Source organism: Nannospalax galili, unplaced genomic scaffold, assembly GCF_000622305.1.
Source record: "Nannospalax galili isolate Female #2095 unplaced genomic scaffold, S.galili_v1.0 scaffold110, whole genome shotgun sequence".
Classification (NCBI taxonomy): domain Eukaryota; kingdom Metazoa; phylum Chordata; class Mammalia; order Rodentia; family Spalacidae; genus Nannospalax; species Nannospalax galili.
In genome coordinates, this window is record NW_008328707.1 from 1,100,034 (window position 1) to 1,122,841 (window position 22,808).

General features: G+C 40.2%; 1 protein-coding gene across 1 annotated transcript in view; it reads right to left on the reverse strand.

Moving 5' to 3' along the window:
• Positions 1-1,259: 1,259 nt before the first annotated feature.
• The window catches only part of Wif1 (WNT inhibitory factor 1), an 83,064-nt gene continuing 61,515 nt past the window's right edge, over positions 1,260-22,808 (reverse strand). The window contains exons 4-10 of the mRNA XM_017797081.2: positions 17,872-18,012; positions 16,890-16,985; positions 15,447-15,542; positions 10,708-10,803; positions 5,508-5,603; positions 4,831-4,926; positions 1,260-2,119 (exon numbers count right to left, since the gene is read on the reverse strand). Of these exons, the coding sequence (XP_017652570.2) occupies positions 1,998-2,119; positions 4,831-4,926; positions 5,508-5,603; positions 10,708-10,803; positions 15,447-15,542; positions 16,890-16,985; positions 17,872-18,012 (743 nt within the window). The 3' untranslated portion in view covers positions 1,260-1,997. The remainder of the gene's footprint in view (positions 2,120-4,830; positions 4,927-5,507; positions 5,604-10,707; positions 10,804-15,446; positions 15,543-16,889; positions 16,986-17,871; positions 18,013-22,808) is intronic.

A 22,808-nucleotide genomic window follows, 5' to 3' on the forward strand; every position in this document is an offset into this window, starting at 1 on the left:
AAACAGTTTGGAGATGGTCCACATCAGTTATCTCAGTCTGCTATTCTGTGTGCAGTCCTAACTGCTCCATTGTTCTGTTATTTATGCATTTGTTAATACAAATCAAATATGTAAAGAGTATGGAAGAAGGAAAAGCAACTAATATTTTGGAGTCAGATGACATAAATTCTATGCCTATCACGTGATTTTGGGCAAACTATTTTAAAAATGCTTTATTATTTTTAAAGTTTTATGTGTATGAGTGTATTGCCTATGTGCATGTAAGTGCATCCGTGTTTTGCAGTGCCTATGGAGATCAGAAGAGGGTATCTGATACCCTGGAATTGGAGTTACAGATGGTTGTTAGCCACCGTGTGGCTGCTGGGAATCAAACTCAGGTCCTCTGCAAGAGCAGCCAGTGCTTTTAGCCCCTGAGTCGTCTCTTGAGTAAATTTCTTATTGTCTCTAAGGGCCAAGCCATAAAAGGGCACAATAATATCTGCTTTATAGGGTTGTAAACTAACACATAAAATGTATTTGAAGTCAACAAAATAAATAGTAATACCTTATACTTGTGAAATTTGGGCACCTTTAGAAAGTCTTCCATTAACAGGATATTGTTATGGTTTGAAGTGTCCCCCAAAGTTTCTACACTGGAAGCATCATCCCCTATGCAACAGTGTTGGAAGTGGGGCTTAATTAGCAGCGACTGCATCCCTGCATCATGAGGGTTCTGCCTTCAAGAAGTGACTAACATTATGCCTGCGCGAGTGGGCTAGTCATCTCCGCCCTGGGTTGCTACAAAGGCAAGTTCAGCCCCCTCCTGCTCTTGTGTCTACATGCTCTTTTCCCCTTCTGCCTTCCACCATGACCTGAGAGAGCCTGAAGGCCTCATCAGATAGTGGAGCCATGCTCTTGACTTCCCTGTCTCCAGAGCTGGGCCCGGATGCTTTTCTTCGTAAAAGACTCAGCCTCAGCTATTCTGAGCTCATTAATAGCTCTCAGCTATTAACAACACAGAAAATGGACAAAGACAAATATTTAAAACATTCTAGTTAGAGGAGACTTGAAAGAAATGACAAACTGAGATGTGACTTAATGGGAATGTTGCAGGTTGTGACAAGTATCCTGAAATGTGCCTGGAACAGAGGAGAACTGGGAGGGAGGGGGTCTATGGCAGAGTTGGAGGACCAACATCTGACCATTTTTATGGTAGCACTACCACTGAACTGCAAAGAACTTTATTTCAATAAGATAGCAGTAATATACTCAACCAACACTCAGAAAATGAAAGCAGCACCTTTATTTTACACATACAAACAGTATACAATGTTTATGTAAGAGCTGTGTTTTGTTTACAATATATTATATTGCTTCAATCCAATGCAAAGACTTCATACATTATATTCCTTATGTCATGTGCTTACAATATATTATATTGTTTAAATGCCACTAACACAGTGTGATTTTTTGGTATTTTTATGTTTTGTTTTTCCCAATACTGACTGTCTAGAATAGTGGTGAGGGCAAAAGTCTGTATGCATTTCAAGATAAGGGAGGGCAATTAAAAAATTAATTTAGACAAATATCCAAGTATTTGACAATAAAATTTGAAATACTGTAACTTCAACACTATTAACTGCTTTATCCAAACTCTTGTGATTTATATATTTTTGTCCAGTTTAACCTCTCTACTGCCCCCCAACCTAACACCATGAATGCACTATAATTTTGCAAATATCTGCCAACTACACACCAAATGACAAATTTTTAACCCGATCAACTGACATAATATAAAATCTGTCCCAAAGGACTGAAAGAAGAAAATCTATACCATCATGCTAGACATACTTAGAAAACTTAAAAGAGTAAATATCAGCCCCGTGATTTATAATGAAGCTAATAAAATTCAGGCCAGTATGCTAAAGTGTAATGAACATTATTTGAACATTCAACACATGAAAGGTTAACAAAGGCTACGAACTTGGTGTAACTTAAACCGTTTCAGATGTCGGAGTTCACCAGATGTAATTGGATTCAGGTGGATCCTGCTGCTCCTCAGCCTTTTTAAGTAGAGGCGTGTGCTGTCCAAGCCTGGCGCCTGATGGCCTCAGGGCATACATGAGGCTGGCTCCAAACCCTGCAAAATTATTCACAGCTTAAAAGAAAAGAAACTACAAAAACAGGCTCTTTAGATTTTTCATTAACCATTCAAATGCAATCCATTTTCCCTTTCAACCCTGAGTGAAAGACCACAGTGGCCACAAAAAGCTACCTGAATGGAGAAAAGCAACAGGTTCAAGGTCCCTGTCAACCTAAAGCCCATTTCACTAACTCCACCAATCTGCTTTCTATGAGATTTGTCACTCACTATATATTGGTCATGTAGAAACTCTTTCTCTCTGGACAAAGTCTCATGTAGCTGAGGTTAACCTTGATCTCCTGATTTTCCTGCCTCTGCCTTCTGAGAGCTGAGATTACAGGTGTGTACCACCGGGCCTGTTTGTTTGTTTCCTTGGCACTGGGAATCAAACCCAGGGCTTCATACATACCAGGAAAGTACCAGCTGAACTACATCTCTAGCCCCATCATTTAGAAATTCTTAATGCAAAGTTTGGATCAATGTGACTGAATGGAAAGATCTCTACCCAAGGACTGGCACTATACTGAGGACTAAAATGCTCCTGCTGAGGGTTTGGTCCTTGGTCCTTTTCATTGCATCACGAAACCAGCTTCGCTTATGTTAATCCAGTTCAATATAACAACTTCCACTCTTCACATGACTCCCAGGATTGACTTATCTATCACAGTCACATAAAACAGGAATTCCATAGGAATCAGGACTTCAGTTCTGCATATTAGAGAAAACATTACTTGAACTGACACCTTATCAACAGAATTTGTGAATTCTGTTTAAAGTGGCAATCTATCCATCTCCAATTAGACTGTAGGTGGACTCCAACACTTGAAACTTCCTTTCCTCTATTTGTGATCTTCTGGGGGTGCAGGGAGCATTGACCCATTTCTGATTTCCTAAAACTGATGAAGGCAGCAATTATATCTTAAAAACCTGTCTCCATCTTTCTGTGCATCAGAGTCAGTCAAGTTCAGCATTTCATTTGTGCTTTGTGGTTTTTAAATGCAAGCATGCTGTTAAACAACTATTGAGAATGAAGTGCTGTTTCTGTGTGTGCTTCTTTGAATTGTCAGAATGTAGGCTAAGAACTCAAGGGATGGTCAAAACAAGGGCCAACAATACACTGGCATAAACTCCTCCCATGCCTCTTGGCTTGCCACCCATGAAGCTCAACCTTCCTGCTGGGGCGGGAGAGCTAAGCTAGGAGCCGCTTTGTCTCCAGGATCCTCCTCCTCTCCGTGATGCCTGGGTGCCTAGGACCTCCCAACGTGCCACCCCACTAGGAGTCTGCTCTTACCAGAACTCTGTGACTCAGAGCGTCCTTGTCACCTCCCTCTAGTCAAAATAAACCCCATTCTTTGAGCTTGGTTCTTTTAGTTAATGTAGAAAAACACTGGGTGGCCTTTCATGGAGAACCAAGCACCAGGGCACCTTCTTTCCTGCTCTGAAAGAGGTACTGGTGGCGGTTGAACCAGTGTGATCTATAGTGGGGTGCAATTTGGTGGTCTGTAGGCTCATTCATTGCTCTACTATAGGAGGGCCCCTAACTTGCTCCCTGGAAGAAAGACTGGGTGTGTCTAGAAACAGTACCTTTGCTGTGTCCAACTCACTGGGCACTCTCACTGGGTTGCAAAATTATTGTTTAAAAGAAAAGAAACTACAAAAATAGGCTCTTCAAATTCTTCATTAACCATTGAAATGATAACGATTTTCCCTTTTTATCTCCTATTTTGCCTTTTGAAGACTACTGATGTAGAAAAAATATGTGCTATGTAACTGATTTGTTCAAATTTGTACTCATTTTGGGGGTGTCATAATCTGTACCTTGGTTACTGAAGTTTTGTGTGGGTGAAGTCTTGTTTTCCTCAAACAGAAGCAGATAGTGGATTCATGGGTAGGAGACTGTTCTCTCAGCCAGATGTACCCAAAACTCTGTTATTTTATTCACTCACTAATCGATCCCCCTTCCCACTGCTGAACCTATCTACACTCCGTGAGGCAGGATCTTTCTATTGGCTCATGTGGCCCCAAAGCCTGGATTCCTGCTTAGCACTGAGGAGGGACACCAATCAAGCTTCATTTTGTGTATAAAATAGTCCTGTGGTTTATCTACATTGACAGTTCATGTGGGTAGTCAGTGAATTGCAAACATACACATTTCCATTAGAATGCTCCCGCAAGGGCTTCACAAGCCTGCCCTTTTCTTCAAAATGATTCATTTAAACATAATATTCAGTGACACTGAAAGAGCTTAAAAAGCAAAACTTATCATCATATATTATATGTAAGTCAATAAATTTTGAGTTTTGAAGCCAGAGGTGATATTGACTCTGCAGTTTATACAAAATCTTTAGGGCTGGATTATAATTTAGTGGTCGTGCACTTACCTAGCAATGCTCAAGATCCCCAGTTTGATTCCAGCACCACAATAAAAAAAATGTTTACAGGATCAGTTCTTTCATAGTAATTCACAAGCTGAATTGCTGAACCAACCTGTAGTTCTAATTTAACCTAGGGAATCTTTGTGGTAACTGTGCAGATCTGGTGACATTTTACAATGAAGTCTTACACTTTAAAGCTTAGTAGACTGAAATTGAGAGAGAGGGAGAGGAGCAGAGGAAAGGGGCAGGCAGAGGAGGTACTGCTAATGACAGCAGGCAGGGCTGAGTCAGGGGTCTTCTGAAGACCCGGCTCCTCAGGTCTCTCCCACTCACTTTTATTGCAGTGTCTCCCATGCCAACCTTCTTGACACTGGCATTTGTTGGGTTCATGACAGGTTCCGTGCATACCACAGCCAGGTTCACAGACAGCTAGAATCAGAGCAGAGAACAGCAATGTTTTCCATGCCTTCCTTCTTTGTCTCTCTGTCTCTGTCTCTGTCTCTGTCTCTCTCTCTCTCTCTCTCTCTCTCTCTCACACACACACACACACACACCAATACACACAGAACCATGTAACCACATAGCTACTTTTCCTTTAGTTCTTTAGAGTGAGTTAGTTTAACTTCATCCTGTAATTTTGTTTCTTAACCTCCAGCTAGAAGTCAGTTTTAGAGTTCAAGCAAAAATCTTTAAGAATCATCTTAAAGTGAGCATAATGTTTCTCATTCACAAAAGACTCTCAGTAGGATTTTAAAACTGCGGGGTGGTAGAGTTTGTTTACCTCAAGAAGACAAACATAATACAACACAACAAAACAAAATGAAAAAATCAGCTGAGTGTGACTATTTTATATGTCCAGATTCAAACAGTGCCTCTTGTCTACATAAAGGAAACATTCATGTCAGTGAAAAGGGTCAATTATGATACGCAGACAACACATAGAAGGCATGGATGTCACATCCAGAGAGATTACTCTGTAACCAAATTGCTGGGGTGTGTGTGGTACTTACGCTTGGAGCAGAGGTCTCCTTGGTAACCTTTGGGACACTTACATTTGCTTTTACCAATGCATTTACCTCCATTTCGGCAGGGTTGTGGGCATTTGCCTGCAATAGAGAAGAAAGCAGCTAAGGACGGAAGGAGTCCAGTGCTCTCTCAGCTGTAATTACATCTTTCAGAGAAATGACAAGGCTTTGAGAGGAGAAATGCTCCAAAGTGACAGTCATTCCCATCTATTTTAGGTCTGTTCTGGCTTTCATGCAGTTTTTGTTTTAGGGACAGATAATATATTGACTTACGATTTTATATGCACATGGATATGCATATACATTCACATATATAGAAAATGTTTCTTGTTCCACAATGAATGTGTTGCCTAAATGTATAAAAATAGAATTTTAAAATATTTTATTTATTATTTTATTTATTTTATGTTATATAAGTGTATTGCCTGCATGTATGTAAGCACACCCATGTCATGTAATACTCATGGAAGTCAGAAGAGGTCATTGGATCTCTTGGAACTGGTTGTTAGCCACCACACGGGTGCTGGGAACCAAACCCAGGTCCTCGGCAAGAGCAGCCAATGTTTTTAACCACTAGGCCATCTCTCTAGCCCCCAAAATAGAAATTTTAAACTGACCTGACTCATCAATACTTGTAATTTAATATATACTGTTTATGACTGACTCACAGAATGAAATTTTCTCTGATTTCTGGTTTTTGCTTATCACTTTTTCTGGAAGCAAGTCTCCATCCATACCTCATCATAGAAACCTAAGGAGCCTTGCAACTTTCAGAAAGCAAACTTGCATTTAGGTAATTTATAAGTAAGCCTCGGAAACATGAAAGGGGACATGGATGCTGGGGATCAAACTCAGGGCTTCGTGCGTGTTAGGCAAATACTCTACTAAGTTCCCTTCCCAACCTAAAATACCACCTTTATATTGACCACTGAAAGTCCAAAAAAAGTCCCTTTTTCTAGAGTTGGATATAAGAACACCATTTATTCTTTAGCGATGATCTCAATTCTTACTTAAAAGAAAGGACTCTCTAACTCCAAATTTCCAAAGAAACGTGACTCTAACACATCCACAAAATTGGATCCTGCCACAGTACTCTATGGTGCTTTGGGTTTTTTCAAGCAAACAAGATGTGGGATGATGATTACATGGCAGGGGAGACAGAGGACTCTTCTGGAGTACTGGTGAGCTCTGTGCTCTATGGTGGGTGGGGGTGAACTTGGTGACTAGGAACAACACAGAGTGATTGGTGGAATCTTTTCATTGATCCCATCGATCTTTTTGTTGTTTTTGTCAAGAGGGAAATGAGCACCCTTAGACACAGTCAGGACAGAGGACAGATTGCAACAGAGGACAGCAAGGGACTGTTAGGCTATAGCTAGTTCAAAGTCTATGGAGGATACCTCACCGTCTGATGGTTTTAAAATTCAGAAAACTATATGTGTCTTGATATTGACTTCATTTGCCTGAAAATATTTTGCAACCAAATTATATCCATTGGGAATGAATACACTGAAAAGTGGAGCCAGCCTAAGAGAGTTTACATTTTATCTACTGAGACTGAGCATTGTCTAAGGACAAACAGATTTTACTAAGTTTAAACAATGTTTTTAGTATAACTGGTGAAGTCCATGTGACAACAATGTCAAATCATAAGGCATTAATAAAGTGAAAACATTAAACTTCCTCCACCCATGTGATTGTGGGATAACTTAATGTTGTGACTCTGCTTCATGTGCAAAAAGATCAAAGGGGTTTACAAGTGTCAACAACCATCATGTCTAGGCCTTAGAATGATGTAATTATTTTCTCTAACAGTCTAGTGTCTTCTTCTTCTTTTTTTTTTTAACAGAGAACTTCTATTCGGCAAACTTTTATAAGGACCCAGTATAAATTATTTTTAAACTTACTTATAATACAGTATAAATAATTTGTGTGATATTTTAAATTGAAGTTGCATTAAAGATTCTTAGGAAACCTCTGATTCTTAAACAGTAAGGTGTATGCATACCTGACCATCCAGATAACTCTAATGATGGTTTTGCAGGCCCAGTGAGTATGTCTCACTATCCAGTCACATTGAAGTTTGAGAAGATGGCATTATTGGTAGAGGTCAGGAGAAATGGAACTTAAAATGACATCAGAACATCAAAAATGTTGTTCCCCTGTGATCTAGCATTTCTCTTAGGTATACAGACAAAAGGAATGCAAATTTGGGCTGGGATTCTTCAGAGGGAAAAGGCACCTGCCATCAAGCCTGAAGACTGGAGTTCAGTCCCCTGGTCCCACATGGTAGAAGGAGAGAACTGACTCTTGGAGATTGTCCTCTGACCTGCATACTGCGGCAACCACACGCCCTCCACACAGGCACATGCATAAAATAAATAAATAAAAAGATGAAAACTTACGTCTGCACAAAGACTTGCACACAAATATTCACAAAGCACTGTTCACACAACATGTAGGAGCAACTCAAATGTACTGCAACTGGTGAAGAGACAAATGGTAGTGTAGCCATACAACCAAGTGTTATTCAGCAATAAGAATGAGTGATGTGCAGATATATTCTGCATGATGTGTGGTCCTTAAGCTGGAAGAAGTGAAAGAAGCCAGACACAAAATGCTATATGTTTTATGATTCCATTTATATGAAAGGCTCAGAAGAGGCCAAGCCAAAGAGACAAAAAGTAGATTGGTGATTACCAGGGCCCATAAGTGGTGGTGAGGAGACTGTGGGGAGACTTCTTTTCTGTTTTCCTTTTTTTAAAAAAAATTTATGTGTATGTGTTTGAGTATGTGCACATGAGTGCAAGTGCCTGTGGAGGCCAGAAGAGGGTGTCAGGTCCCATGGAACTGTAGTTACAAGCTGTTGTGAGCCACCCATTGTGGGTGTGGGAGCTGAACTCTGGTCCTCTACAAGAAGAGCAAATGCTCTTACAGCCGCTGAACCATCTCTTTAGTCCTGAAGCTTCTAATACAGGTATGGACTTTCTTTTGGGGGTGATAAATTCCTCTGAAATTGAGTAGAGGTGACTGTGTAACTCTGAACATGCTGGATGATCCATTAAAATGCTGACTCTTATGACACTTGAATTATATCCTCACTGAAAAATAAGAATATGGTTTAACTATGCATTTTGTCCACATACATTTAGAACTTTTATTTTTTCAAACTTTTATTATTTTTTTTTTACTTTATGTGTAGAGTATTTTACCTATATGTAAGTAGGTGTATCACATGCATATGATGTCCACAGAGGTCAGAAGAGGTTGTCAGATCCCCTGGAACTGGAGTTACAACAGTTGCTAGCCACCATATGGGTACTAGGTTTGGGATCTGAACGGTTAATTCTCTGGAAAAGCAGTAAATGCTCTTAACTGCTGAGCAATCTCTCCATGCCCCTAGAGGAAGATTTCAACTCCAGACCTATTTCTGGGTTTTCCTGGTAACGTAATTCCTTTAATTGAAAAAGGAAATTTCCTAAAAGAATTTGAATGAAACTTGTGGTTGGACTAATTGGGACCTTTCAAAACCACACATTGTTGGTCCAGTTAGAATAAAAATGTAAAAAGAAAACAAGGGGTGGGGGAGAAGGAAAGAAAGAAAAGACTGGAGGAGGAGGAGGAGGAAAGGAAGAGAGGAAAGAAAGAGAAAGGAAAGTAAGAGGAAGGAAGCAAGACAGAGAGATTGCCTCTGCTAACAGAAAGTTCATAAACCCAAGGGCATAAAACGTCATCCTTACATGAAATGAGCCCATGAACAAAACTCATAACATAAACTAAACAAGTATTCAGCTTCTGGGGTGAGCACAGGGAGAAAATTGAGGGGAGTTAGTTCAGAGATATCTTTATCAGGAAAGAGTAATTAATAAGGACAGAAACCACATCCTGACAATTAATTACATGTTCTATGGAAACTTCAGAGCTGTTTCATTTGAACTCTATAAAATGGTTACTTCATCTACTACTCATTAAAGTACAAAACCCACAAATAAATTAGAGGTTGAACGTTAAAATAGGAACTTAGCTTTATTCCATTTTGAGTTTACATCAACTTCAGAAATAATTGCTGTTCCAAGCACAGTAGGCACTTTATAGACAACACAGCCAGGAAGGACAAGCTGACCCAGACTCCCCTCAACACACATCAGAAAGGCTGAGGCAAGCACCCTCAGCAGCACACCCCATTCCTTCCTGGGCAAAGGCCTTGATGTTTGAGTGGCTTGCTGAGCACTGCGTAGTTGGTAGGGAGCAGGGCTGGGACCAGTACTTTGATACACTGATTTTTTTTTTTTTTTTGGTCTTTTTGAGACAGGGTTTCTCTGTAGCCCCAGCTGGCCTGGAACTCACTATGTAGACCAGGCTAGCCTTAAACTCACAAAGATCTGCCTGCCTCTGCCTCCAGAGGGCTGGGATTAAAGGCATGCACCACCATGCCTGGCTGATAACACTGATTTTCAAACAATGCTGATCACACTCCACTCTTAAACTGTAAACTTTTCTGTGTTAAAGCATGACAGATGTACAGAATAGGGGCCAGTTTTAAATTTACAACTCAACCAGTTTTTCATATAAACACTCATGTAATGCTCCACCATTCAAGACAGAACGTTTTCAGTGTCTGGCTTCTTTTACATAACATATCTGCAGGATTCTCTCTCTCTCTCTCTCTCTCTCTCTCTCTCTCTCTCTCTCTCTTTCTCTCTCTCTCTTTCTCTCGTCAATTGCCATGCACCATTTTTTCTCACTTTTGGGAGGGGGTCTATCCTTTCCTCTTAGATGGGTGAATAAGCTCAGTATGGTCTAGGGTATTTGGCAGTGATTGACAGGAGAAAACTCTCTATGCTTGAGGGTGGGTAGACAAATCTCAGCCGGCTGAAAACTCCATCTGCATTTCTAGGTAAATCTCTGCACCACAAAAACAAGAAATGTCTAACAAGAAACAGCAGGATGCTTAGTAACTGAAAACCAGACAGAAGGGAATCTGAGAATTGTATTGGGTCTCTGGGGTGATGCTGTCCTTCTTTACCCTACCTGTAGCCAGTGAATCTAGTAAAAGGAAACCATTGGCCTCCAACCTCCTGTGGTTCTCCATTCTTTCTAGGTTCAGATTCCTCACTGTCAAAGGCATGAGATGGTTTTTAAGGTCCCTTTACCCCCAAACAAACAAGCAAAAACCCGTACTCACTCATTTCACAGTGCTCTCCCTCTAGTCCTGGAGGGCAGATGCATTTTCCTGGGTAAAAACAGGTGCCTCCATTAAAGCAGGTAGTTGAGCAGTTTGCTGTTTGAATGGATGACGGAATGTTAGCCCTCACAAGGATTTTACTTAACATGAGCAAAATTTCTTAGGCATGTGGATAATACTGATTTATATAATAAATAAGTCACTTTACAAATGCAAAAGCTATAACCAAACATTTCATTTGAAATAACTGGTTCAAATTATAATTACAACTCAAAGTCCAGTTACTCTATAATCTCAGAGCTAAGAGGCTATCACATACATGGTCCTAATTCCTAACAAAAAAAGGCATAGTATGACTTTTTAAAAAAGTCTTTTTAACGAAATCTATACCCTAAAAAGAAGAATACTGTAAATCCAGGGAAATATATTTTTGAAAGCATCAAGTTGGAAGATAAAGGATGAGTGAAGAAAGAGGAAACTTGTATGGAATGATAAAGGGAAGGGAAGTGTCAAAAGTGTCAGGATCCAATGAGAAGCAACTTTCACAATGAGATGAGTGGAGACTCCTTGTAACAAACAGCATCTAAAAGAAGTCTGTCATGACATCTGGAGAAAGGCTTGAGTAATTGCACTCTGAAAGACAGATCACAGACCCTGTGACACCCCACGGGTGAGGATGTGTTCACAGCTGAGCTGGAGAAATGAAGTGGGGAGCAGTGCGATGCAAACCCAATTACACATAATTCATTCTAAGCCCCTCTCTCTTGGTGTCAGCTTCTTGAATGTCACTATTCTTTGGCTCTTAAAATAGAGAGAGGATGGAGAAACGCAACAGGAAGGAGGGAACAGCTAATAGTAGACAGGTTGACTCATTCAGTAAGAATATTAAAACGAGAATTTGGGCCAGGTGCTGTGACATACACCTGTAATCTCAGCAGTCAGGCAGGTAGAGGAAGAGGACCAGGAGTTCAAAGTCATTTTTTGTTGCATAGTGTGTTTGAAGTTAGTGTGGAATATGTAGTTATGTAAGACCCTATCTCAAAAGAAATCTGAAAATTAGAGTTTGGATTTGTTTCAGTTTCAGTTATGCGTCCTGTTTGTTCTTGTCTTGTATAGAAGTGATGAACAAAGGCTAGGGGAAGCTTCCAGCGTGAAAATCAGAAAGTTATAAATGTGTGTTCTTTCTTTGCAGAAAATAAGTTCAAGTAAAATTTTCTATGAATAGTGTGTTTCTTAAATAATAAACTTGTGTTCAAAATCAGGGCAACACTACACCTAGCTTCTTGATGTGGTCATGGGAAGAATCATTTTGGTTCATGATTTAGGATTTAGGAGCTCCAAAGTCCTGGGCCTTCTTTTTGCTCCTTGGAATATTGCTAGGTTGGCCAGTTGTTTTTATGAGTGTGTTCATGTGTCTCTCCAGGATAAGAGGAGATGAGAAAACATTGTGATCAATGTCTACTTGGCTTGTGCCCCATTAGCACAGCCAATCATGAACATGAAAAATGCAATGGGTTTAGTAGTGTACTTGAAATAGAATTGGCTAAAGCTGACTATATAATTTGGCCCTCTCCTCCCCCTTCCTCCTTCCCCCTCCTCTTCCTTCTCTTCCTCTTCCTCCTCCTCCTTCTTCCTCCTCCCTTTTCTTCTTTTTGAGTCAGAGTCTACAAGTTCTAGCTACGTAACATTTCCTGAACTCATGATTCTTCTGCCTCAGCATAAGGGATTATAGGTATATGCTACCAGACCCAGATAATTAGATCTCATGTTTGTCTTTTTATGATGCTTTTCCAAACTGACTAAACTTCACTAAATCTCTGCTATGGTTTAGCTTTGGATTGAGTGAGTATCCCCAAGGTTCTCACACTGCAAGAGTACGGTGTGTGGAACTGCTTGAACCATGAAGAAGTGGGATCTAATAGAATGCTGTTAGGTCATTGGGACCATGGTCTTCAGAAAGGATTATCTGTAGTTCTTATGGGATCCTGGCTAGATCCTGTGACAGCAAGTTGTTTTAAAAAATAGCAAACCTGGCTCGTAAATTTCTCTGGACTCCTTTCTTGCCATGTACTCTTTTCTCTGGCAGGTATTCTCACCAAAAAAACCATTTTCTACCTTGTGATATAGCCCCAAGCTTTCACCAGAGCCAAGCAGATGATGGTACCATCATCTTGACACTTCAGAACTGTGAACTTAATCAGTCTCTTTTCTGTAGAAAATCTTCAGTCTTGGGTATTTTATTAGAGTACAGATAGCTGGCCAAGAGCCAGAGACACTAAATAACTTTCATTGTGGCTGAGGGTATATTGGTCATGCTTAACTGGTCATTTCCTAAAGATTGTGGCAAATGTCCCTAAGGCCAATGAAAGTTATTACTTTAATGTTTGTTCCAAAATACAGTGCTAAAGTCTAGCTCTATGCCAATAATTAAACCATTTTTTCAGACACTCCATACTCCTCCCCAGATAATAAAAGATTCTTTTGTTGAGTGAGTGAAAATTAATATGTTTTATGTTCCCAGATCTCCAGTGAGACCAAATGGAATTTCAACAGACTTTCCAAATGAATTTTTTTAATTACTAGAATCTATCATGTAGGAAAAAATTTCATCTGTAAGATAAAATATTATGATATGTAAAAAAAATACTGGAATAAAACAGATATATTCCTTCCATTGCAACACTGAAACTGTAGCATTAAAACCGATGGTGATTAAGCCTAGTGTGGTAGTACATGCCTTTGATTCCAGGACTAGGGAGGTAAAGACAGGTGGGTCAATGTTAGATTGAGGCCAGCCTGGGCTACATAGCAAGTTTCAGGCCAGCTAGGGCTACAGGGAGACCCTGTCTCAAACTTACACACACACACACACACACACACACACACACACACACACACACACAAGAGATGGTCCTAGACGGTCCACTGTATAAGCTGTAGCAATAATGGCCACATCCACACAGGCAGGCTCCATGCAACATGTATTTATTTATTATTTGAATGAAAAGATGTTCCTCATTCAAATCTTTGAAGGTTTGCTTTATTTCCTGATAGCTTTGTTATAACATGAGTATTATTCTCCTTCAAGAAATGCCTGACTTTGGAGTAGGAGAGATGCCAACTGTTAAATTTAAACAAATAAAATGAAGATTTACTCTGAGTCATGTCACTCCCTAGCTGCTAAAACTGATCACTGTTGTTAGATGTAATCTTGATGCATACAAGTTTTAAAGATGATTTTTAATCCAATGATGCAGTTTAAGAAAATAGAAGGTAGATGTTCATTCAGATAGTATCTCAGCTGGTGGGTGAGCAGCAGAAAGTGAATTGCTTAATTTCAAATTGAAGGAAGGAAAAACCCATGTCTCAAAGTATCTGCCCAAGTCCAGGACCCCTCAGGGAGGAGCAAGGACCTGATTAGGAAGAGTGACTGGCAATAGAACAGTGGAGGGAAGTGATTTGGGTGAAACAGGTCAATCTCTATGCACCTCACTCTGCTTCTCTGGGAGGGAAATGGATCATACTTTCCACATCTCAAAGGTTATCATGAGAAAAACCAGAAATTGTATGAAAGTCTCTTGTATAGCCTGAGATAGCAGGCAACCACAAATGACTACTCCAGCTCATGCTGAGGGCCTTTTGTGTTAACTTCCTTCTAAAAAACTGTGCATTATAGTCTTCCTTGGTGCTAACTAAATGATCAAAAGAGATACTTAAAACAGTATTTGTCAGTCTATTTCAAAGCACATTTTATTAATAAAAAACAATGCTCTGTGGCAAATAGCATTATGGATACAAGAATAGCTTCATTAAATCCACACACTTTGTAGGGTATTTAAAAATGTTTTTCTACTTAAAAGATGGGGACTGGAAAAATAGGAATGTTTCTTGTAGAGTTATTTCATTCAGTAAATTTTCAGGTCAGAGTGTAAAGTCACTGCCTGTGAGTAAAGTCTTTCCATATTATCGCCATGTTTATAAGGAGGCACTTGATCTCTGAGAGATGGGATTCTGAACAGAATACTTAGTGAGGCCCTATCCAAGCTCATATACACTGAGGCTTTAAGTCTAGATCACTGCTATTTTAATATAAAATATGTATATATGAAAGGAATATTATCTGTATGCCAGCAACCTTCACAGTAAATGTTAATTGTGTTGGAATTCTCAACTGGCAAAAGGTTTCAACCAGACTCGGGGAGGGGGGCATCCATTCCATTCTCATGTCCCTATAATTTCCTGTCTTTCCCCTGTCTGAGGATCACAGATGGACGCTATCTAAATCAATTCAGGGGAAGAGATACACTGTACGCTGACTCCAGCATTGTACCTTTGCACTGGAGCATTCTGGGAGTGAAAATTAGCTTCTGTGGGGTTAAGCAACACTCAGACTGAGGTTCCAGTTATTATAGCAGACATTGTCACTCTACATATTTACAAAGTGATGACATTAAGCCTATTTATTTTCATTAAAATTTGAAAGAACTATCTTTAAAAACAGCAAGGGCTGGAGAGATGGCTCAGCAGTTAAGAACACTCGAGCTGCTCTTCCAGAGGACCCAGGTTCTGTTCCCAGCACCCACATGCAGCTCACAATCACCTCTAACTACAGCTCCAGGGAATCCCGTGCCCTCTTTTTGCCTCCATGGGCATGGCATGAGTGCAAACACACACATATATTAATAAAAAGAAAATAAATCTAAACAAAAATAGAAAATAACAATACAAATCCCGGTTACCTTTGTCACAGTTGACCCCATAGAATCCAGGTGGGCAGATGCAGAAGCCAGGAGTAACACACAGCCCCCCATTCATACATCGAGGTGTGCAGAGCGCTTGTGGGGAGAGAGGACTTTGATTAAGACCAAACAGGATTTGGGAGCAAGATTATTTTGCAATGTCAACAATACCACAATGTAAGCTTATTTCTTAGGGAAGAATTTTGAATTTGTTCCACTTTGAATGCCTGATTAGAACATTTCCAGAATCATCTTCACTATGATGTGGATTTTTTAAATGTAAATACTTTTTTCTCTACCCTATTTTCTTGAACTTCAAGCTCTAAGATAAGTGCAAATAAGAAAATATTCTTATTTCTTAAAGTTGAAAAATATTTTTGTTTACTCTGGTCAAATAAGCTCTTGGTATTTAAACATCTCATGATTAGTACACATTTTCTTGTTTTTCTCTTTTTTCATAAAATGTTCTCAAAAATAATCTCTCTTGAAATGAATTTACTAATTGCACAAGTGACTTTCAATTTTCTTTAAAACTTACAATAAGTTCAGAACTCAGGTATGGATTTAACTGTATTTCAAGCTATTTTTAATTGGAGAATTTCAAGTCACTGGTGATAACAGCTCCTTTAGAGGAGAAGAAAATTAAAGTCCTTAAAACTTTCATAAGAAGACATGATGGGGAAGCTGTAGCAGTAAAATCTCCACAGTATCGTAGTCTAACAAGCTTTGCATAATGACAAAACCAGTTGCCATACCAAGGTAGATGGAGGGAAATTTCAAGGGTTCTCACCTCAAGATGAAAAGCTACAGGCAATCAATGGATGCTGAGGGAGGGAGGATCAGCTTTTTCTAGGGACTAGCTCCTGAAAGGTTAGCTAACTCCAAGTGGGCAGCTCTAAACACAGGTACACAGAATTGCCACTAAATGGACTCAGTGCATTTTATATATAAATAAAATGAATGTATATGTAACAATAATAATTAAGAAAGAGTACAGAACATTGAGAGAGAGAGAGAGAGAGAGAGAAAGAGAGAGAGAAGAGAGAGCGCATGGGGGAATTAGAGGGGTACTTGGAGGGATGGAAATGGTTGTGAAGACTATACTCATGTATGATGTCCACAAAAGAATTAAACAACTTCCATATTATTATCCCAAAGTACAGGATAAATAACAGGTTCTCTGACGGTGTGACCACAAGGAACAGCGCCCTGTGCCAAAGTTCTTGCCACAGACTGGTTTTAACAGAACTACTTTCTAATAGGTCTTGTGTAGCTTTTTAGAGTTTCACCAATCTTTATAATGTGACCCTTCCCAAACAATAGTAATTTCAAGGGATGTGTTACAGATGAAACAAAACAGCAAAAACCCCATGTGGGGTCTCTGTGTGGCATCTGTTTCCACCAGGAAGCAAGCCAGGGTGGCTAGCTCTCTCTGTCCTTTACCTTTCTCACAGTGAGGCCCGTAGAATCCATCAGGACACTCGCAGATGCGTCGCTCATTGCAAAAGCCTCCATTCCGACATCCTCCCGGACACTCCGCTGCACCAGAGAGAAACAAGCTTAGGGCATATCCTCGAGAGTCTGCCAGGTAAGGACATGAGAAGTCTAATCTAGAGTCCAGTGCGCCAGATGAAGTTGATTGACCAAGACATACCTAATCTCCTCCCAACACTACTTGAATTTCACCAAATCTTCAGTAAGATTTTGGCTCCCACAATCCTACTTCAAATAACAGGGGGCCTGTCGAAGAAGGTAAAACAACTTCTGCCTTTGTTCTGCCCACCTGTTAATGTACAGCAGCTCCCACTCACACTGGAGGCATGAATGACACTGCCCCTCTGTGTTCACTGGCAGAGAGTGGGATGAGTTTCTGGTGCATCTTTAGAGCACTGAAGCACTGAAGGGCTCTGGAGCTTAAATTCAGTGCTGGAACAGCTTGTATGAGGGTGGGGAAAGAGCCATGTCCTCATGGTTAATGGGCATCTGGGGCACAGCTGTGAGGTGTTGGACCCTTGCCTGGTAGGATCACTATGTAATGGTGACTTCCTGTCTTCTGTGGCTGTGAACTATCCCAAGCCTTTGGCTAGGGCATGAGTAGTGTGGCCTTTGGTGATGATTAATGCTCACAAAGAAGAGCCAGAGCAAGAAATGGGGAAATTTGTGCCCACAGGTCAAATGCTCCTGGAGACTCCCAAATGTTGAATCAGGAATAGGGCAGGGGGAAGAATGGGTGCTTTCAAGGGGCATTGGAGTTCCAAAGTGATGTCAAAACTCAATAAAGTTTGAGTACTGTCAATGGACCTCATGTTTGCCATCATTTTTTTTAACCACTTGTGTGCTTATAGTTATTATTTTTTAAAAGCTCTATAACGCCTCCCCCCAAGTCACACCTGGAGTCCTTCCCTTGATCACTGCCAGTACTTACCCTGTTGACATGTTTTAAAGAAGATTGCATTTTGTGGGGTCTGAAGGATGGTATTGCCTTCAGAATTCATCACGATCACATTCACTTCAAATGCTGCCACCCCATCTTCTTTTCCAAGACATGGGAAACCAACTTGGACAACTAAAAGAAAAAGAAAGCTTGCTAAATGAATTTATCCCGTTGATTCTATTTTGCAGAAATTGTGGGAAGAAAAAGCAAAAATGCTCCCATTTCTGTGATTTTCTTCTCTCTGGAGTTGAGATGGCATTGTGATTACCTGCACATTCTCTACAGAACCTGTGCACCATGTAGGGTAAAGAGCAAATGACCCTCATTAATTTGTACTCCATTTATATAGAACTTGGGAATATTTTGCTGACAGTCTTGGTTTGTATCCCTTCTTTAACATTTTACTTCTATTTATGTTATGCATATGTGTGTGTAGGCACCTGCAGAGGCCAGAAGAGGGGTATTGGATTCCCAAGATCTGGAGTTAGAGGCGTTTGTGATCTGCCCAACATAGGTGCTGGGAATTGCAATCAGGACTCTCTGGAAGAACAGCAAGCACTCTTAAGCACTGAGCCATCCTTCCAATTCCACTTCATATTCTTAAAAAACCAAAATATTTTATCTGGAATTAAGAATCCAAAAAGGAAGCACAAATCTATTAATCAGCAGAAGAAATTTTGTGGGTATCTTTGCCATCCAAAAAGAGCTATAAATGGGTATTTCATAATTCATTGAATGAGCTTTATGAGCAATACCCTACTAGTTTATTTTTATTTTGCTTTTTGAAAGTGACAAAATAAATTCTTTGAAAATATTCTGTAACTCAGCCTGGACTCCAATCACTGGACTGAGTCAATGAGGTTATTATTTTCTCAAGCTATTTGTTAATATGAAGAAGCGTTTGGTGTGATGAAACACTCTCCTGGGGAGGCTTGTATCTCATAATCTAGGTTGCCAATGTGGAGCCATTCTTATGAATATTGGTCACTTGAGTGTTGGCATGTATAGGTGCTGACAATGGAGCAAAAGGCAGGAAGCAGGAATTAATAATGCTTCCGTACAGAGAGGATGAGGCCACCAATTTGAAAATACTTACAAGTCATTGGGTGAAATTGGGTTACTCAGACATGACTATTGAATATGAGAATGATTATAGAAATTTCCAGAATTTACTGGATTTTCATGTAATCTACTGAGAAGGACTGACTTAGCTAATCAACTAGACTCCAGCTCTTCCTTCAAGACTAGGAAGAGACACTGCCAGGATGTGTGCTTGGGAAGACTTGCTCCATTTTGCTTTTATTTGGCATGTATTACTATGGGCCAGGATATATATTTTCTAAGCATGGGCCAATCATACCAAACTAGGACAAATCTTTTCCCTTTGGAATGTGAATAAACCTTCCTCCTAGGATTATAAGAAGAAATGAGCTGGAAGTTCATCTGTTCTTTTCCACCAGCACAGAAGCTGGCCACACAATCTTCGTAATGCGCCTAACAAACAAAAATTCCTCCGAAGGCTTTGTCACTGCCAGTCCCTTTACTGTGCTATTCCCAAACAACCCCAATTTCCAGTTCCCCAAATCCTGAGATCTGATCATTGCAAATAATTATTATATAAAGAAAAAGAAACACAGGAAATAAAAAGAGAAAATCAAAATGGAGACTAAAGTTTCAAAGTAAACCGGTCTCCATTGAAAACCTTGGTTTAATGAAGTCTTCTATCTGAAATGCAAATTGGCAAAACAAAAAAATCTATTAATAGAGAATTCTATTTCAGAAGGAAACAAAGGAGTCGATGAATAGTGCTGTGTCGGCTCTTCCAGGGCACTGACACTTTATTCTGCTGTGACGCTTCCCCCTCTTAGGAACCCTCTGCACAGATAGATGAGCCAGTGACTTCTGTGAGGCATTAAGGAAGAACCAAAAGAATACTTGAAGGTAGGACTTGTAGAATCTTCCTTACCACACACCGTCATCCAAACTTCATTGACTTACAGGTGGATCATATTCTTAGACCTTGTTCAGCCTCTACTTCGTGGCCACCTGATTCTCTTAAAATGGCACTTCTGTCCAGAGCCTTGGCTTTCAAGGCCAAAATACAGAGTACTTGATCTCTACACTTTCCAAACACTTCTACCTAAATCATTTCGTTTATGTGCGTCACAAGCCTCTCTGCCTATGATTTTGTTGTAGTATACTGATTATATTATTGTCTGTATCTTTGCTAAGGATGAGATTATCTTTTCATAACCCCAGCACATAGTATATTATCACAACCTAGGCCCTGACAGGTGCAATATATGTTATGGGAGATACACTCATATACTCTTAGCATCCTAAGATACACATATACTCACATGATTGCACCCATACACAGGAACTGAAATTTATCAAGACAGTAGGGGATCCAGAGAATAAAATAGCAGCATGTCTGCAAAGACACATGCACAAAGGAAAGAAGACATCAGGGCAGGAAAGCCCTTTACTTCCAAGAAACAATAGCATTGGAGTTATTTGCCACTTCTGCAACAGCAAGCCTATGAGCAGAGAACCACTGTTTCCAAAAGCTAAATGAAATTAGGCCAGATGTTGTGAATTCCAATGTACTCTAGGTTGTATAATCTAAACTGGGATGAATTAAAGCAATTTAGGAAAATTAAAACAGATAAACTCACATGGCATTCAAATATATGTTAATATGCAATTGATTGCACATAAACTAACTCTTACGTAGAAGCAAACAAAAACTTACTCTGATTGAATATCTCTTTACACGGAAATGGGCAAGGTCCTTATACTCCCTGAGCCTCCTGTCATTTGAGCCACTTTCCTTGCAGGAAATTATGAGATGAGAGAGACAGCAGGAACTCAATCTCAACACCACAGGCTTATAAACTCCATAATTAGAGAGTATTCAACATAAGGGCAGCAAGCATGAGGACTTAAGTTTGATCACCATCATCCACACAAAAATGCTAGGCATGGAGCCACATGCTTGTAATCCAGCACTGGGGAGGCAGAGACAGAAGGATCCCTGGGGCTCACTGGCCAACCATTCTAGGCTAATTTGGTAAGCTCTAGGCCAATGGGAGACCCTGTCTCTAATTGGTTGGTGGCACTGAGGATGACACTGATGATTGTTCTCTGGTCTTCACACTCATACACATACATGTGCACAAGCACCCCCACCCAAGGAACATGACACAAATATGTATATAAAAAAATTACTCAGCATAAGCACTCATCAGTGCTTCAAGCTGATGCAACAAGCATTCAGTCTCTCAGCAAATACTGACCATTTACTCTGGCCTCTACTTTCTGCTGAGAGCTGGCACCATCAAGAAGATAGCCCATCCAACAGTAACACCTATTGAAAACTCTGCACACTGCATTCTCGAGCATCTTAGTTGAGAAACAACATTGCTCTGTGGGTTTCATGCAGCGACTGATCGTTCAAAGGGGCAGAGCCTTGGCTTTATGGAAACTTTTTTTTTTTAATATAACTCAGTAATTTTACTAAACCACCCTGCAGTTTCTATTTCCTGTTTTCATTCTCTTCAGATGCCAGAAGGCAGGCACTTCATAATTGTTAAAGATCAAGAGTTTTCCTCTTTCATGCAATGTTCAGGCACATAGGAGCCCCTGGGATGAAAGAACAGCTTGGGGGGTATAAACCAGCACAGTGCAATAATGAATGCTACCTGGATGCTTTAAGAGCAAGGACACACTAATTTGGTTACTTTTTAATAATTCAAGGTAACTTCACTTCTCCTACTGTGGTGACCGAGCTAATGAGGCTAATGAATAGCTGCCCTGCAATGATCTGAGAGTCCAATAAACATCTTGCACCTGCAGTTTTGCAAACAATCACTCCATCTGCTTCTGAAAACAAGTACGGGTACTGTAGTGGAGGGGGTTAAGCATGTGAAGTGTGTGCATTAACACAGTGGGCGCATCACCTTGTCATAGAAGAAAGCTTGCTCTCTTTTCAAATCTCACCTTGCCCCAAGTGGCTCCCCTTTTTCCTCTAAATTTTATTATTATTTAAAAATTTTTGTTTGTATGTGTACACCTAGATGTGCTCATACATGTACATGTGGATGGCAAGGTTGATGTCAGGTGTCTTCCTTAATTGCTGTCATCTTTTTTTGAGACAAGGTCTCTCACTGAACCTGCAGCTTGCCGATTGGACAGACTGACTGGCCAGCAAGCCCCAAGGATCTTTCTGTCTCCATCTCCCCAATGCTGGGGTTACAGGTGTGAGCTGCCAGGTTCAGCTTTTTGCTGGAGATCAAACTCAGGTTTTTATGCTGGCATGGCAAGCACTTTACTACTGAGCCATCTCCCCCACTCCTAAATTTTATTGTTATAGATTCTATATTATTAGAAACCAATGCTGAATTTAAACATGCTCTGTCAAGACATTCTCCCATCATATGCTCAATATTTGATGTGTCAATATCTTCAAAAGTAGAATTTCACTAAGAATCTTTTTTTAAAAAAAGTAACAGACTCAGAAAAACAAAAGACTTATGTTCTCCTTCATTTGTGGATCCTAGCACCAAATCCTTATAATAGATGAAATCCCACTGAAATGGGACAACAGCCCATGGAAAACAGATGATTCAGAGACCCAAAAGTTCAGTGCCTTGCCACAATGGGAGGAAGATCATCCCACACCTACCACCCCCTCCAAGGCTCAGGGACTCTACCACTATGCCACCAAGCTATAGTCACACCTCCTTCCCACACTCATCAAGGAGTTGATGGGGGAAGTCAGTTACTCCTCCCATCCAGAAAGTTGACCTTAGCTGCATGTGGGAGTAGGGCTAAGGATATACAAGCCAAGAATGCCATGAGGCACCTCTCTTGCCATTTTATGTGGCTGTAGGGAAGTCACAGGATTTATAGTTGAACGTGGACTT